Below are 18,846 nucleotides of genomic sequence, written 5' to 3'. Positions count from 1 at the left end.
AAGGCAATGCCAAAGAATGTCCAAACTACCACACAATTGAACTTGCTTTACATGTTAGCAAAGTAATGCTCAAAATTCTCCAAGCCAGGCTTCAACAGTACATGAACTGAGAACTTCCAAATGTTCAAGCTGGATTTAGAAAAGGCAGAGGAATGAGAGATCAAATTGCCAACATCCGCTGGATCATTAAAAAAGCAAAAGAGTTCTAGAAAATCATCTATTTCTGCTTTATTGACTTCCCAAAGCCTTTGATTGTATAGATCACAATGAACTGTGGAAAATTATTCAAAAATGGGAATACCAGACCACCTTACCTGCCTCTTGAGAAATCTGTATGCAGGTCAGGAAGCAACAGTTAGAACTGGACTTGAAACACGGACTGGTTCCAAATCAGGAAAGGAGTACATCGAGGCTGTATATTGTCACCTTTTAAATTTAATTTCTATGCAGATTACACTATGCAAAATGCCAGGCTGTTTAGTTCTTTGGCCCATTTTTTGATTGGGTCATTTATTTTTCTGGAGTTGAGCTGTAGGAGTTGCTTGTATATTTTTGAGATTAGTTGTTTGTCCGTTGCTTCATTTGCTATTATTTTCTCCCATTCTGAAGGCTGTCTTTTCACCTTGCTAATAGTTTCCTTTGATGTGCAGAAGCTTTTAAGGTTAATTAGGTCCCATTTGTTTATTTTTGCTTTTATTTCCAATATTCTGGGAGGTGGGTCATAGAGGATCCTGCTGTGATGTACGTCAGAGATTGTTTTGCCTATGTTCTCCTCTAGGAGTTTTATAGTTTCTGGTCTTACGTTTAGATCTTTAATCCATTTTGAGTTTATTTTTGTGTATGGTGTTAGAAAGTGTTCTAGTTTCATTCTTTTACAAGTGGTTGACCAGATTTCCCAGCACCACTTGTTAAAGAGATTGTCTTTAATCCATTGTATATTCTTGCCTCCTTTGTCAAAGATAAGGTGTCCATATGTGCGTGGATGGGCCAAAGAACTAAATAGACATTTCTCCAAAGAAGACATACAGAGGGCTAACAAACACATGAAAAGATGCTCAACATCACTCATTATCAGAGAAATGCAAATCAAAACCACTATGAGGTACCATTTCACACCAGTCAGAATGGCTGCGATCCAAAAGTCTACAAATAATAAATGCTGGGGAGGGTGTGGAGAAAAGGGAACCCTCTTACACTGTTGGTGGGAATGCAAACTAGTACAGCCACTGTGGAGAACAGTGTGGAGATTCCTTAAAAAACTGGAAATAGAACTGCCTTATGATCCAGCAATCCCACTGCTGGGCATACACACTGAGGAAACCAGAATTGAAAGAGACACGTGTACCCCAGTGTTCATCGCAGCACTGTTTATAATAGCCAGGACATAGAAGCAACCTAGATGTCCATCAGCAGATGAGTGGATAAGAAAGCTGTGGTACATATACACAATGGAGTATTACTCAGCCATTAAAAAGAAAACATTTGAATCAGTTCTAATGAGGTGGATGAAACTGGAGCCTATTATACAGAGTGAAGTAAGCCAGAAGGAAAAACACCAATAAAGTATAATAACGCATATATATGGAATTTAGAAAGATGGTAACAATAACCCTGTGTACGAGACAGCAAAAGAGACACTGATGTATAGAACAGTCTTATGGACTCTGTGGAAGAGGGAGAGGGTGGGAAGATTTGGGAGAATGACATTGAAACATGTAAAATATCATGTAAGAAACGAGATGCCAGTCCAGGTTCGATGCACGATACTGGATGCTTGGGGCTAGTGCACTGGGACGACCCAGAGGGATGGTATGGGGAGGGAGGAGGGAGGAGGGTTCAGGATGGGGAACACATGTATACCTGTGGCGGATTCATTTTGGTATTTGGCAAAACTAATACAATTATGTAAAGTTTAAAAATAAAATTAAATTAAAAAAAATGCCAAGCTGGATGAAGCACAAGCTAGAATCAAGATTGCCAGGAGAAATACCAATAACCTCAGATATGCAAATGACACCACCTTTATGGAAGAAGGAAGAACTAAAGAGCCTCTTGATGTAAGAGGAGAGTGAAAAAGCTGGCTTAAAACTCAACACTCAGAAAATGAAGTCATGGCCTCTGGTCCCATCACTTCATGGCAAATAGATTGGGGAAAGAGTGGCAACAGTGGGAGACTTTATTTTTTTGGTCTCCAAAATCATGGCAGATGGTGACTGCAGCCATGAAATTAAAAGACACTTGCTCCTTGGAAGAAGACCTGTGACTAATCTAGACAGCATATTAACAAGCAGAGACATTACTCTGCCGACAAAGGCCTGTCTAGTCAAAGCTAAGGTTTTTCCAGTAATCATATATGCATGTAATAGTTGGACCATAAAGAAAGCTGAGTGCCAAAGAACTGATGCTTTTGAACTATAGTGTTGGATAAGACTCTTGAGAGTACCTTGGACTTCAAGGAGACCCAACCAGTCAGTCCTAAAGGAAATCAGTCCTGAATATTCATTGGAAGGACTGATGCTGAAGCTGAAGCTCCAATACTTTGGCCACCTGATGCAAAGAACCAACTTATTAGAAAATTCCCTGATGCAGGGAAAGATGGAAGGCAGGAGAAGAAGAGGATGACAGAGGATGAGATAGTTGGATGGCATCACTGACTCAATGGACCTGAGTTTTAGCAAGGCCTGGGAGTTGATGATGGACAAGGAAGCCTGGCGTGCGGTGGCCCGTGGGGTCGCCAAGAGTTGGACGTGACTGAGCGACTGAACTGAACTGATAATCTCCATTTTGTATGACATTTTATCATACTTTATTCCTTTAAATACTGTTTCCTTTAGTTCATTGAACATATTTGAAATGGATACTTGGAAATCCTTGTGTGTTAAGTCTGACATCTGGGCTCTGTTGGGTAGTTCATCTTGCATGCTGTTTTTCTCCTATATGGATCATTTTTTCCTATTTATTTGCATGTTTCATAACTTGTGAAAACTGGACATTTTAATTTTTTAATTTATTTTTATTCATGATCAACTGGGATTTATTCTAGGATTGCAAGAATAGTTCAACATCCACAAATCAGTCAATGTGAAACACTGCATTTCCAAAATAAGGATAAAAATCATATGATCATCTCAGTAGATGCAGAAAAATACACTTGACAAAATTCAACATTCATTTCTAATAAAATCACTCAACACAATGAGTATAGAGGGACCATACTTCAACATAATAAAGGGCTTATATGACAGGCCCATAGCTAACATCATGTTCATACACAATCATGGAAAGCTGAAAGATTTTCCTTTACAATCAAGAACAAGACAAAGATGCCCACACTTTTATTAACCAAGGAGTGAAAGACCTGTACACTGAGAACTATGATGTTAATGAAAGAAGTTGAAGAGAAACAAATAGAAGGATATTTTGTGCTCATGGGTTGGAAAAAAATAATATTTTTAAAATGTCCATCCTACTCAAAGCAATCTACAGATACAGTGCAATTGCTATCAAAATTTCGATGGTATTTTTCACATAATAGAACAAAAATTCTAAAATTTGTATTTTCTGGTGTTATCTTGGGGCTTCTCAGGTAGTACGGTGGTAAAGAATCCGCCTGCCAATACAGGAGATGCAAGAGACGTGGGTTCAGTCCTGGGTCAGGAAGATCCCCTGCAGAAGGAAATGGCAACCCACTCTAGTATTCTTGCCTGGAACATTCCATGGACAGAGGAGTGTAGCGGGATACCGTCCATGGGGTTGCAAAGAGTCAGACATGACTGATCACACACATATACACAGTGTTATCTTATATAATCATTGTACATTTATCAATACTAAGAAATTATCACTGATACATTACTATCAACTAAACTTCATTTGAATGTAAGTCATTTTTTCACTGATGTCTGAAGATTCCACACTGCACTCAGTCATTTCCTAAGTTTATCAAAGTTTTAAGTTTATCAGACATGTCCTTGTTGCTCCTGATGGTTTTGAAGAATACTGGTCAGGTATTTTGTAAAAAGTTATTCAGTTTGGATTTGGCCAGTATTTTCTCTTGATTCAATGGGGTTTGGGGGAAAAACCAATTTTTGTAAGAATACCATAAAAGTGATGTGTCTGTCTCATCACAGTTTTATCAGAAGTGTGATGTCAGCATGACTTAATACTGGTGACATCAGCTTTGGTCACTAGGTTAATTGATGTCTGCCAGTTTTCTCCACCATAAAGTTATTGCTTTTCCATTTCTATTCTACTTTCTATTCTCTATTTATTAGAAGAGAGTCACTAAGTCCAGCCCACACATAACAGGAGGGGAGTTAAGCTTCAGTGAGAGAAATAAAGAACTTTCAGATATATATTACAATATGTATGATCTTTGGAAAGAATGATGCTAAAGCTGAAACTCCAGTACTTTGGCCACCTCATGAGAAGAGTTGACTCATTGGAAAAGACTCTGATGCTGGGAGGGATTGGGGGCAGGAGGAGAAGGGGACGACAGAGGATGAGATGGCTGGATGGCATCACTGACTTGATGGACGTGAGTCTGAGTGAACTCCGGGAGTTGGTGATGGACAGGGAGGCCTGGCGTGCTGCGATTCATGGGGTCGCAAAGAGTCAGACACGACTGAGAGACTGAACTGAACTGAACTGAACTGATGAAGCATACTGTAAGTTTTTGAGACATATCTATAAGGCAATGTCAAAGTCTAGCAGATCCAAAAATTCTTACAAATGAACTACCGAGACAACAGCAATAGCACAACGGCAAAGCTAAGGAGTTCCTCCTTCTAAAATCAACAAAGGAGATGGATGGGAAGTTGCCAGAAAAGGACTTTAAAACTCCACTTGGTGAAGAGAAGTTCAATTTACTAGTAAACCAAGAAGTGTGAATTAAAGCAATGAGATACAAGGATTCACACCAGTCACTCTTACGGACATGAGTTACAACATGGATATGAAACTTCTGTTCTAGCTCAACTTCAAGAAGATTGTTGACACACAAGTTGGAATGGTTCCGATAGCCTACCCTGAAAAATGCTTCAGAATGACTGGAATTCATTTGTAAAAACAACAAGGGAAATATCAGAGTTTTCCATTTAGTTCAACAACTTTAAATTCTTAGGCTAAAAAATTCAGAGACATCAGTGGTTCCCCTTGCTTGCGGTTTCTTAATCCACGCATCAACATGCACCTTAGCTTGTATGAGCTGGCCAAGGACTACATGAGTGGAAGCTACAGGAAAATATTCAAGGCACAATTTCTCCTGTCAGCAAGGCATATAAGAATCACCGAACACATCTCTGCCCATTGCTGTGTTATGGCGGATCTTGCCACCAAGAGTCTAAAGGGGATGGAAGTGGATACACAGGAAATTCTTCAGGAAAACTGGATATTTTAGATAATATATTGTATCAACTCTTCTCACTCCCCTTTCTCTGGGCTTGTTATTTGCTTGTTTATTTGCTAAGTGAATAAAGGGATTTATTGACTGTAATTATGGACGAACTGATACTATGTGACTTCTGAGTCTGGGTCACAGAAGATGACACTGTTTCTGTCTGATTCTCTTGAGATCTTTGCTCTTGGAATTCAGCTGCTGTGCTGTGAGAAAGCCTGTGCATAGCACACTGGAAGTCTAGTGTAAGGAATCAAGACCTCTGGCCTTTAGCCCTGGCCAAGCTTCTAAATGATGGCCAACACCTATCAGCCAGTCATGTGAGTGACTTGGAAATGGATCTTCCAACCTCAACTGAGCTTGCCCAGAAAATGCCGTGGAAAGAAGATTCAAGCTGTCTTTGTCAATTTCTGAGAGAATAAATTCATGAGCAGAATTACTATTATTGTTTGAAGGCACTAGGTTATGAGGTGCTTTATTATTTTTAGTGATGACTAGAATAGGCTTTGTCAGGAGGACAGTAAAGCGGAGTTGAGAGTCAGCTCCTGGTCAGGGTCTCCATTATAACAAGCCGACACCGTTCATTTTCCTTATTTAAGAAGTTTAAGAAGTGACTGAAGAGAAGTGGCTCGTGCAGCACGGCAGTCTGGTACTGCTTGCCGGTGCGTTTGATGGATGGAGCCCAAGAACCTGGGCCTCGGCTGAGAAGCTGGATCGGCAGCTTCTCTGTGTGCCTCAGACCCTCCCTCCATTCTTCCTGACTCCTCTTCTCCTGCTCGCCCCAGCCTTGGACCACCTTCTCACTCCAGCACCATCTTGCCATCCCTCCCATAATTCAGTGGTGTACAGGAGCCAGCTCAGACCAGCTCACAAGACTCCACTACCCACATCTCTTCTGAACCTCACAGAAACCAATAAATGCTTCAAGTTAGGGCTTCCCTTGCCATCCAGAAGCCAGTTTACCAGGATGTCCAGCTCCCTTAGCCTTACTCTGTCTTGCCCATGAGGTAATCACCAAAAGAAAGAAAGATCAAGATAAACATGAAAGTTCTAGACTTTGTCTTCAAAAGATTGGCAGACATAAACTGCCATATGCACAAGGCTCTGATGTAAAAGGTGTGAGCCAGGGTGAGTGTGCAGAGCATCAGCTGCAGTCTCAGAGAGTGGATGCTGCTGCTTAGGATGAGAAGGATAGAGAAAAGTCTGACAAAATGCCTTTCAGGCAGAAAGATCCAGTGCCCATGACTGAAGGAGGGGGGTGTCCACTGGGGGAAGAGGGGTGGACCTGCATGGAAGTAGGCTGCAGTGTTAATTTATTAGATGTAAAATTTTCAAAATCTAATTTTTCAAACTCCATTTTGGTGTTTTTTCATTTTCAAAATATACTGAGAATTTGAAAGTAGTTGCAAGTGACCTGGGCCTTCTCTGACTCCTGAAAGCCCTTGAGAGCACTATAAGGACATGGAAGTATAGTCCTTCCAAAGGGAAGCTCTGCTCAGTGTCCTCCGGCTAGCTGAGGACAAAGTGTGAGTGTGTGAGTGTGTGTGTGGCGGGGGGGAGGGGATGTGCAATAAATCCACGTGGCTGAAGAGGCAGTCAGGGTTCCTGTGGTGAATGACCATAGTGAGGACCTTGGATTTTACTTTCTGTGGGATGAGAAGCTGCTGAAGACTGTTACATGAGGGGATGGTGTACAAGTTGGTTTTGCTGAAATAACAAAGAGCTCCAAAAATCTCTGAGGTACTTGTAAAATGTATTTCTTCTTCACATTACAAGAGAACTACAGGTGGCCTGAGCCTCTGTTCCAGGTTGCAAGCCTGCTCTGCTCCTGCTCCAGTGTCACAGGTCCAGGACCCAGGCTGTGTCCTGGTCTGAAATGAGCCTGTCTAGTGCTCAGAGAAAGAGCAGGGGCATGCGAGATCTTTCATTTCTATGCATGGATTATTCTGTAGTTGTGGCAGGAGAGCTCAGTAGCTGTGGCACGAGATTTATTTGCTGTGTGACATGTGGAATTTGAGTTCCCTAACCAAGGATGGAACCTGCATCCCTGCTGCACTGCAAGGCAGATTCTTAACCACTGAACCACCAGGAAGTCCTAAGGCTAAGGCCATCTTAAAAGAGCCTCTGGAGACTGTCAAAGATGATGAAAGCCATTGGAACACAACCATTCGCTCAAAGTGTAAAGTATCTTTTTAAAAAAAAGAATTTTATTGGAGTGTGGTTGATTTACAATGTTATGTTAGTTTCTTGTGTACAGCAAAGTGAATCATTTATTTTTGTCGTTGTTGTTCAGTTGCTAAGTCATATCTGATTCTTAGAGACCCCATGGACTGTAGCATGCCAGGCTCCTCTGTCCTTCACCATCTCCCGGAATTTGCTCAGATTCATGTCCATAGAGTCAGTGATGCTATCTAACCATATCATCCTCTGCCGCCGCCTTCTCCTTTTGCCTTCAATCTTTCCTAGCATCAGGGTCTTTTCCAATGGGTCAGCTCTTCACATCAGGTGACCAAGGTATTAGAACTTCAGCTTCAGCATCAGTTCTTCCAATGAATACTCAGGGTTGATTTCCTTTAGTGTTGACTGGTTTGATCTCCTTGAAGTCCAAGGGACTCTCAAGAGTCTACTCCAGCACCACAATTCAAAAGAATCAATTCTTCGGTGCTTAGCCTTCTTTATGGTCCAACTCTCACATCCATACTTGACCACTGGAAAAACCATAGCTTTGACTAGATGGACTTTTGTCAGCAAAGTGATGTTTCTGCTTTTTAATACACTGTCTAGGTTGTACATATACATATACCTACTCTTTTTTAGATTCTTCTCCCATATGGGTCATTACAGAGCATTGGGCAGAGTTTCCGGTGTTATACAGCAGGTTCTTTTTATTATCTGTTTTATATATAGTAGCATGTGTATGTCATTCCCCCAATTCCAATTTACCCCTCCTCCCCTTACCCTCTGGTAACTGTAAGTTTGTTTTCTACATCTGTAACTTTATTTCTGTCTTGTAAATAAGTTCATTTGTACCCTTCTTTAGATTCCAACATGTGAAGTCTCTTATGTCACATGAGCAAGGCATGCTGCTGCCACAAGCAGCCTCTGTGCAGCGAGGGGCTGAGTAACAGTTGGCATTGGAAAGATGCTTTCATCATGGTTGCCAACCCACTTCTCGACCCAGCTTTGAACGCTACACATGTTTGTTTCCCAGACTTTATGGTTTGTGTGGAGTCTATGACCATGACCCCAAGAACAGCTAACGATCAAAAAATCTTTCCCTTTTGTTTCCCCTCTGCCCTGTGATCTTCCTGCTGCAGTCCCTTTAGGCCTTACCCTGGGGTTTCTCGCATTCCCTCTGATTTTGGATTGGGCAGAACCCCTATGAGTTTTAGCTGCTGTTCTTAGATTGGCCCCCTGTGCTTTTCAGGGAGTACCTGTTGACTGTTTTGAGGGTCTTTTGTTGTTTTGTCTCTCAGTCACTCACTCCATTGACTCTGCTGCTTCTCACACAGATGCTGACATTACGCAGGTCACGTGGCAATTGTGACTTGTCTCCATATACTTGTACCTTGAGGCTCAAGGAGATACTTTGTCACCTAACTTTGTTGAAAATGTTGGCCCTGGTTTTAAGTTTTGCTATCTAGCTGCTCTGTTTTACATGAGGATTCAAGGAAGATACGGAAACTATGCTCCCAATGTAACCACCATTTCTCCCCAAATACTCAGACCTAGCATTCTAACAAATTCCCTGGGAGATTTGTATGCACATTAAAGCTTGGGAAGAACCACTACAGATTCTGGGATATGATTGGCCCTTAATAGATAGTAGTTATTAATATAGACTTCTTAAAATTTGTTCAAGCAGCCCCAGAGACATTCATCATATTGACTGAGTTTATGTTGATTTTCAACATTACTACACTAAAGACTTGTTTAGGGTAACATATTAAAGCAAAACCTGCTATACTTGTATTCAATTTCTATTACTCTACTTATTCAGCTGCTTAAATTATATATACTCTTTTCCAGATGGATATGTTAGGGTAGTCCTTGCTTATACCAAGTAAACATATTATCTAGAAGATCAGTAAAATTTCCATCACTAAAGTCATGCACCACTGTGGGGTAGGCTCTTCTCTGCAGAATCAGGGCAAATTTCAAAGAGTAAAATTTATTCATCTTGAGACAAGACAAAGTCAGAGTTACATTTGCAATTCATTATCAATCTGTGCTTCAGAAATCCTCTGGGCAGTTCTGGTCGATTTGGACAGATGGCAAGTTTATGGAATTCAGGTATAATTTGCTTCATACACCTGATCCCAGTCTTCCTTTTCACTGCCACATTCACCCCCTCAGGGATGTATTTGTTTACTTCTTCACAGTTGGCTGTATTTTGCAGGGGGTGGGGGTGGGGGAAGGAATGCAAGTTGCAGACTTCTAAGTAAAATATATCTCTTGTTTTTTTCAACTCATCTCCTGGCCCCTGACCCTTCCCTGCTGTTGCATTGCCATATTTAAGACCTGGGAGTCAAATAAGAGAAAAGCTTTCAGAAAGGATAGAAGTGATGAGTTTGAGATAATGTAATTATTCCCATGTAGATATGCCTGGTTGTAAACTGGAGAAAATTAAAACATAGACATATAGCTACATATATGTATAGTCATTAGAATACAAAGTATACATAGTAGATGGATTGTAAAACTGGTACAGGATAATCAAAAAATCTTTTGCCCCAAATGTCATCAAAGTTTCTACGATCATATTGTCTCATATTTCATTTACTGGCTCCCGTCCCAGATAGGTGCACTGGGACCATAGCAGATCCCTTTCCACAAGTTCAGTTCAGTTCAGTTCAGTAGCTCAGTCGTGTCCGACTCTTTGCGACCTCATGAATCACAGCAGGCCAGGCCTCCCTGTCCATCACCAACTCCCGAAGTTCACCCAAACTCATGTCCATCGAGTCAGTGATGCCATCCAGCCATCTCATCCTCTGTCGTCCCCTTCTCCTCCTGCCCCCAATCCCTCCCAGCATCAGAGTCTTTTCCAATGAGTCAACTCTTCTCATGAGGTGGCCAAAGTACTGGAGTTTCCGCTTTAGCATCATTCCTTCCAAAGAAATCCCAGGGCTGATCTCTTTCAGAATGGACTGGTTGGATCTCCTTGCAGTCCAAGGGACTCTCAAGAGTCCTCTCCAATACCACAGTTCAAAAGCATCAATTCTTCGGCGCTCAGCCTTCTTCACAGTCCAACTCTCACATCCATACATGACCACAGGAAAAACCATAGCCTTGACTAGACGGACCTTTGTTGGCAAAGTAATGTCTCTGCTTTTGAATATGCTATCCCGAAGTCTCCGTGTGCTGCAGCACAGCCAATATCAGTAGCTCAAAATAAAATAGGTAAATGGAAAGCAGCATGCATTCAGTGTAGCTGAGAGGATTTCCAAAAAAAAGGAGTAGTTTTGCATCAAAATTGATTACCGAGTTGTCCTCTAAATCTAATTGTTCCATGGTCTATCTAGCCAGATAGTTCCTCATCTTTTTATAACCCCAATACATTCGTCAAGTATGACTCAGGTAGAATTATGTCTTCATGAAACCCAGATTTGACTTTGTGAATAGATGTTTATAATTTTAATGAAGTCCATTTATCAGTCCCTAACTTTATTGTTCATGCTTTTTGCATTTTACTTAAAAAAATCTTTACTTACACCAAGATCAGGCAGATGTTTACCTGTTTTCTCTTTTATGACTCTATTTTCATTTAGACCCACGTTTAATTGGTTTTTGTGCTTGAATATGATGTGAGAGAGGCATTTGTATGTAATATTTTCCATATGGATGTTCAACTGTCCTAGCATAATTCATTAAAAAGATCATCTTTCTCTCTACCACAGTGCAGTTTATCTTTGCATTAGTCAACTAGTTGACTATGTGCAGATCTGGTTTGATCTGTATTTTGTTCCACTGCTATATTTTTTTCTTCCTCGCCAGTATCATACTTTCATAAGAAATGTAACTTCATAATAATCTTGCTGTTTGGTAATACAGAACCTCCAAACTTATTCATCTTCAGTTGCCTTGGCTACCCTTTTCCTTTTGTAATTCCATGTAAACTTTAGAGTCAGCTACAAAAAAGTCTGCTAGGATTTGGATTTATATTGCATTAGATCTATAGATATTCTGGGGAAAATTGATATCTTCAGAATATTGAATGTCCCAATCCAAGAGTGTGAATTTATCCCTCCTTTTTTTTTTTTTTAAATTTCTCTCAGCAGAGTACTAAGGCTATAGTGAAGCGTCTTGCACATGTTGTGTTTAATTTATTCCTACATATTTGACATTTTGTGATGTTAATGTAAAGGACATTTAAAATTTTGTTTTAAAATTTATCTCAGGCTTATAGAAATGACCTTTGTATCCAACAACCTTGCTAAATTCAATTGTTAATTCTGGTAGTTTGTAGTGTCTTTTGACCTTTTTGATATCCATAATCATGTTGAAATGCTTAATGACAGTTTGTCTTCTTTTTAATCTTCACATCTCACTTGTTTTATGTTCTTTTGTCCTTTCTTGCTTTTTTGGTTTTAATTTAATTTTTATTGTTTGATTTTTTTCCCTCTAGTAACTGGTTAGTTTTACACTTGTCAGTTATACATTGTTTTACCATTCTTCTGGTGGTAACTCTGCTGCTAATACTGCTGCTAAGTCACTTCAGTCGTGTCCGACTCTGTGCGACCCCATAGACAGCAGCCCACCAGGCTCCCCCGTCCCTGGGATTCTCCAGGCAAGAACACTGGAGTGGGTTGCCATTTCCTTCTCCAGTGCATGAAAGTGAAAAGTGAAAGTGAAGTTGCTCATTCGTGTCCGACTCTTAGTGACCCCATGGACTGCAGCCCACCAGGCTCCTCCAGGCAGGCAAAAGTACTGAAGTGGGGTGCCATTGCCTTCTCCGCCTCTTATTTCTAGTGTTCTATAATGGGAATAGTCTCAGATTTGAAAAGAAAAGTACTTAACTCAAGAGTCAGTTTAACTTAAACCAAATCATTTAACTTCCCTGAGCCAGTTTCATCATGTCAAAAAGGGGGAAAATATGTTATTGGCTCTATTTCACTGGGAAATTATGAGGCTCTGTTGAGATCTGTATGAAAGCGCTTTGTAATATGTAAAGTACCAATCATTTAAAAATTTTTAGTGTTATTATTTACTGGAACAGAAACATTTTCAATGTATGCATCCAGGATTTTCTTACAAATGCACATTTTGTTGAACACCCACAAAATGGTTAAAAAGACAGTATTCATGTATGTATGTATATATTGATAATATACTTTGCCTTTTATGTTTGAAGTTACATAAAACACAGGTACACAAGGTCAGTGGCAAATTTATTTCTGATCTTTCAAACAACTAATAAGAAAAGGGAGACCTGGCTAGTTATATAATTAAAAATACCCAGAAGGTAAAATTAACCCATTATTCAGGAGAAAAATTCTTTCCTAACACTAAGTTCAGGCAGAAATTTCCCCTTAGTTTTCTTAATGATGTAGATTATTTAAAATATTTTTCTACTGGTTTAGAGATGAGTGATTTGCATAGTTATTACAAATTACTGTTGGACTGATCTAGAACCTTAATATTCTGTTTCATATTCCTGAAGGGAGAATTTATGCACATTAATATGAGCTGCAGGCAACCACTCTCCCACCCTATTTGCAAATGGATTCTATTTAGAAAACTAATAAAGATATCAGCTTCCTTTTCAAAATTCTTGGGCACACATTAGAGGGAAGGCTAGGCTAATAAATTTAAATTTCATTTTGCATATATAACACTAACTGAACTGCCTTAGGAAGACAGTTTTTATCTGCATTTTATTTTTCCTTCAAAGAGGTTAATTCAAAGATTCCTTACTACCTTTATCAAATATTTATTGAGTCCCTACTCTGTATAGGCATATTCCTGTTGGATTGTTTGCTCTCCTCTGACAAAAGGTGTTCATTCAAACTTGCATTTTGTGCTTTCTTCTTTCAGTTTTTCCTTTTTTTTTTTTTAATAAACATGTATTTAAGTAGAAAACAAAGTGTATGTTAGTGCCTCACATCCAGTGCCCTAGCACATCTGAGGTTTTGTACTTTGTATGATGATCAAATTTAAAAGAGGACATTTATTCCTCATTCAGATTCTTTGACTATGTCTTCAGGTCCCTGGCATGCATTTTGTATGAGATGTGCTGCATGAATCATGCATTCACTGGCTCCAATTTCTTATCCATTGTTTTAAAAATTGTTGAAGGAGACACTCCTTCTCTCCCTGAGAGATACCCAAGACAGCTGAATGCCATTATGGAAAGGTATGGAAAGAAATGTATTGCTGCATAAACAATTTTAAATTGTGCTTACATTTTAGTTCACTTGGAAAATAATCTTCTTTTTAAACATTACAGCATGTTGAACAAGAGTCCTTCATTGAGACCATCTGCAATAGAAATTCTAAAACTTCCTTACATTGATGAACAACTACAGGTATTTAAAATGAAAGGGATACTGGGAAGTACATATTAGCATTTATATATCTTCTAGGACTTGAAGATGTGCTGCATTAAAGAATCAGTCAGAAAAAAAAAAAAGAAATATTTTAAAAGCTGGGGGAAATTGTTAGTAGTCAGTCTCTTTGCCAAAGTAGGTGTATGGACTCCAGTTCCCTGGTGCCCCAGATATGAGAAGTTAGAAATGTAATTTTCTCCCTAACAGCAATATCCGTCCTTAAGAACTCTTGACTCACAAATCTTTTCTCGATACTTTGTAAGTGTATTCCTGCCAGTATAGCAATGTTCTACTAATGATGCAAAATCTGAAGGTTTCATTAGGCCTTTATTATTCTACTCCTTTATTTTGTATCCTAATAATACTTTTTATTGCTTAGCTGAGTTTATTTTGTTTTCCTGTAGATTAGACATTCTGATGCAGAGAATCTGCCTTCAATGGTAAGAAAACAGAAAATGATATCCTTTCAGGAGGTTTTGTTTTTGTTTGTTTGTTTTAGATTTTATAGGCTTTTATAATCCAAATCCCTCAGGGAGATTTCCTTTAATTTTATGAATAATTTTAAGTGGACCCATAAAGCAGTCATTCACCTTCACAAATGGGCACACCTTTTCATCAGTATCCAGTTCTCAGTCCACAGGAAGCAGGGATGCTGACTTGATGTGCAGTTGTTAGTGGAGCACCCGGGATTGTGCTGACATTCCAGGGCTGGGGGGAGGTTGGTTAAATGACAGGCATAGATATGGCTTCTGTCCTTTGAAGCTTGACTGCTAGTAAGAGGATCCAATAACCGAGTAAAAGTAAGCAAGTAAATAAAATAATTGTAAACTATCAGAAGCACTACGAAGAAAGAAAACAGGATGCTGTGAAATACAGTAAAGGAAGGGCTTTGTTGGTCAGAGAAGGAGCAGGTTGACGTTGCAACATCAGTGAGACAATGAGAAGCAGCCAGCCCTACAGAAGCCTGAGTGAGAATGTTGGGATCACATGGAGTGGGTGCTACAAAGCTCTGACTTTGGTGATATTCCCTGGAGGAGGAACCCCTAAAGATGTGAGATGAGGCATGACAGGAAGAGGAGGTGGTAGGAGCTCCCTGCTGCTTGTAGCTCTCCCTGAACATAGCTGTCCTCTTGTCTGAGGGCAGACTTCTGAGAAGAGGCTGGTTATTGTGATCAAAACCACAATGAAGGGTATGTGAGCTGACAAACAAACAATTCACAAGGTATCCAATGGATTCCCTGGGAATAGGGTGAGACAAGTGAGGCATTTGCCCTGGTGCAAAATTAAAGAGGATGCCCAAAACTCGGTAATCAAGATAAACTGTGTTGTAATGCAATGTTAAAAAAAATCCAAAGTGATGCTAATAAAAAATCCATAGTATCAAAGTACTGAAAGTTCAAAGACAGGATTCAACAAGGCTAGGATTAAGGTGAAGCTAAAATGAAGCAGGACACTGCAGAGCTTTCCCAGAGATCAAAGTCCCTCCATGGCCACTGTCACTGTAGAAAAAGGCCTTTTTAGTCTCCTAGCTCTCGCCTAAGTTCCAAAATTAAGACTCAAACCATAACTAATTAGAGAAATGAGGGAATGCAGAAACAAAAGAAAAGCAGTCAAGCAAGAAAAGTAAGATAGCCTAAATAATAGTTCCATGAGTCCTAGGTCTCCCCTCAAGGGATATATATAATGATCTGTTGCATACCTTTGAGTTGTTCTGCAGAATCTAAGACCCCCTACCCAGGTGGTGACTATATGATGACCACCAGTACGTAGACCTCAGACTGGTTGATGATTAAGATTTCCAAAACACCACCCTACCTGTCACCTCACCATCTACCAGTCCTAAGGAAGTCTCTGAGCTGCAACCCTCGCCCCAAACATTGCCTTTAAAAAACCTTCCCTAATGTCATGTACACACTGCTATATTCAAAACGGATAACCAACAAGGACCTATTGTTTAGCACATGGAACTCTCCTCAAAGTTCTGTGCCAGAGTGGATGGAGGGAGGGTTTGGGGAGAATGGATACATGTACGTGTACGGCTGAGTCCCTTCACTGTTCGCTTGACTCTACCACAACATTGTGAGTCGGCTGTACGCCAACACACACATTTAAAGTTTGGGGAAAAAAACAACCCTTCCCTGAAAGCTATCAGGGATTTTGGGTCTTTTGAATATTAGGTGCCCATTCTCCTTTCTTGGCACCCTGCAATAAACACTGTACTTTGCTGCACCACAATCTGGTGTCAGTAAATTGGTTTTGCTGGCAAGTAGACCTAAGGTCAGCTTGAAAAGAAAGTGAGGTGGAATGGTGCAAGTTCAGGACTGGGTTTGATATTGTATTCTCCAAGGCTTTTTGTCATTAATTAAAAAAATGTTATTGTATTAAAATATTATTTATCTTAGTTACTGAGTTTCTTGTACCCCTTAAATTTGCACCTGAGAGGCGAGTGCCCTCTGACCCTAGTCCTGGCCCTGGTGATGCTGAAACTTAGCCTCTGTGCACCAGTTCTGAGTCAAATGTTGGAGACAAGAGTTTGGGGTGAGGTAGAAAAGAATAGCTTTATTGCTTTGTCAGACAAAGGGGGACACAGTGGGCTCATGCCCTCAAAACTGTGTGTTCCAACCCAGGGGTCCTGGTGGCTCAGACAGTAAAGCATCTGCCTACAATGCGGAAGACCGGGGTTCAATTCCTGGGTTGGGAAGATCTCCTGGAGAAGGAAATAGCAACCCAGTCCAGTATTCTTGCCTGGAAAATCCCATGGTTAGAGGAGCCTGGTAGGCTACAGTCCATCGGGTGGCAAAGAGTCAGACTGAGCGACTTCACTTTCACTTTTCACTTTATCGCAATGGCTCAAGGGTGGGGTTACTGATAAGGGTCAGGGTGTGTGCAGGGCCTTCACTCCTTTAGTCTGATCTCAAGTGATCTCCTGATGAGCTTCTGTGGTCCCTGAGATTATCAAACTGTGACCTCTGTGGAATGAGGAATGCTTCCTCAAGTAGTTAACATCTTCCATGTATTCAGGGTTTTAGTTCTACAGAAGAGCTCAGAGATACTGTTATACGCGTCCCTCGAGGGGGAACCAGGGCTCCGCCCCAAGGCTGCACTGTTGTGTTTTGCCTACTCCTCCCTTGTCTCTGCATCCCCTCCCTTCCCTGATCTACAGCTATTTGAACCTGCCCTTGGGAATCAGGGAAGGTCATGGAGGCTGAGTCTGTTCCCTGTAAACGAGAGAAACAGGTAACACAGATAGACTTTCTTGCCCAGGAGCCCCATGAGTTTCTGCTTGGTTTCACTGGGAGTGAAGACATTGTCCGCTAATAGCCCTGAGGTGGGAGAAAGCTGTGTGTTCTTGGAGCTGAGAAAAGGCCTATCTGTGTCTTTGTGACTGGAAGTGAGAGAGCAGGAAGAGCAATATGAGGTTAGAGAGGTGGGCAGGGGCCTGACCCCACAGGAGCTGCTGTGTAATGTTTTAAACCCTTTACAGAAGGAAAAATGTTACTGGTGGGTTTGATTTCAAGCCCCAGACACGGTCAATAGTATCACACATCAGAAAAGGCCCCTGGTCATTTTATGCCTCTTCATCCCTGAAGAGGATTCTTTAAGGCATGATATGGCTGTTCTTTTTTCAGGACCTGATGTGTCGATATTCAGAAATGGCCCTGGAAGACAAGAATTTGAATAGTCAGGAGGAGGCAACTTATATAATTAATGCTGTGTAAGTAATTGCTTTATTTAAAAAAAGCCCATTGAGTATAAATGTTAAATGCATTTATCTTAAAAAATCTATTAGTGATAAGCTGACTGCATGGAGTATCCTAGAATTCACTTAAGTCTTGCCAAGAAATTAAGGAGCTTCAGTAACTTGATGTTTCAAATCCCTTTGCCCAAGGTGGTAGCAAATTGAAACCATAAAAGGTTAAACCTCTACAAACCATAAAAGTTTAAACCTCTACAAAGCTACAAAGCTTGCAGAGCTGCAGGGTAGCTCTGCAGTTGCACTGTAAGTATATAAAGAAATTTATCTTTCAAGCATTTAGTGACATTTATGCTTATGAACATTCAGATTAAGCATAAATGGCTATCACATATTGTTTATTTAACAGGAACTGGCAGAGTATCTATTGAAAAGTTGACATTGTGGAGTCTTGGAATGATTGAAAATAAGCCAGAATTTACTTTCTTGAGATGTACATAAGAACTAGAGAATGTGTGTTTCATATTTCTCTCTCCTGCCTGATTCAGAGTTCCTATGCCATAACTTACAAGAGCCTAGAATACTATTTTATGTCAGAATAGCCATGTGCAGCTGTGCAGGCTGTTACTGCACAACTCCAGAGGGCACCACTGATGAGACCAAATCTATAATTTTGCTCACGGAACTGTATTTAATTTTGTGAGGACCCAATGAGAGTGACAGTCCCTCCCAGAGCTGTGCAAGGCTGTGAAGTAAGAACTTTAGCCATTAACAGCTTGATCTTCAAGGCCAAATTACACAAATATGCTTCTCTATCTCCCAGTCCGGTGGTTTGTCAACTGTGCTGTGTTTGTCTTCCATATCCACATTCAAACTGAGGGAACTGGGCCACCAAAGGTATTCAGTCATTTTTTAATGCATGGTTTCCAGTTAAAATACCCTGTACCTTAAGAGATATATCTTTAGGCATGCTCCTGTAACCTAGTTTTCTTGGGTTACTACCTAATTTTTCAAGAGTGCTTGGAACTTCTCATTTTATTTTGTTAACAGGATACGTGACAATAGTAGATACCTTATCTTTAAAATAATGGACTTACTTGAGCTATCAATTTGCACTGTAATTGTGAAACAGTTTGCCTGTCCTTACAATTTTTGTGTGCTCGGATTCAATTCTTTGGGTGGTCTTTCACATTATGAGATATTGATTTCAA

The 18,846-nt window shown here is 40.3% G+C and overlaps 1 protein-coding gene across 14 annotated transcripts in view; it reads left to right on the top strand.

Moving 5' to 3' along the window:
* NEK11 (NIMA related kinase 11) overlaps positions 1 to 18,846 on the top strand; it is a 273,343-nt gene that overhangs the window by 89,072 nt on the left and 165,425 nt on the right. For 7 of the 14 annotated variants that reach the window (XM_027546332.1, XM_027546343.1, XM_027546279.1 and 4 more), the window contains 4 exons: positions 13,599 to 13,748; positions 13,842 to 13,920; positions 14,346 to 14,381; positions 17,571 to 17,656. The exons of 3 other annotated variants lie outside the window; for them this stretch is intronic. In XM_027546332.1, coding sequence (XP_027402133.1) covers positions 13,599 to 13,748; positions 13,842 to 13,920; positions 14,346 to 14,381; positions 17,571 to 17,656 — 351 coding nt within the window. The remainder of the gene's footprint in view (positions 1 to 13,598; positions 13,749 to 13,841; positions 13,921 to 14,345; positions 14,382 to 17,570; positions 17,657 to 18,846) is intronic. 4 more of the 14 variants (XM_027546294.1, XM_027546314.1, XM_027546359.1 and 1 more) reach the window with 2 other exon arrangements.

Source organism: Bos indicus x Bos taurus, chromosome 1 (assembly GCF_003369695.1).
Source record: "Bos indicus x Bos taurus breed Angus x Brahman F1 hybrid chromosome 1, Bos_hybrid_MaternalHap_v2.0, whole genome shotgun sequence".
NCBI lineage: Eukaryota > Metazoa > Chordata > Mammalia > Artiodactyla > Bovidae > Bos > Bos indicus x Bos taurus.
This window is presented reverse-complemented; position numbering and strand designations above follow the sequence as displayed.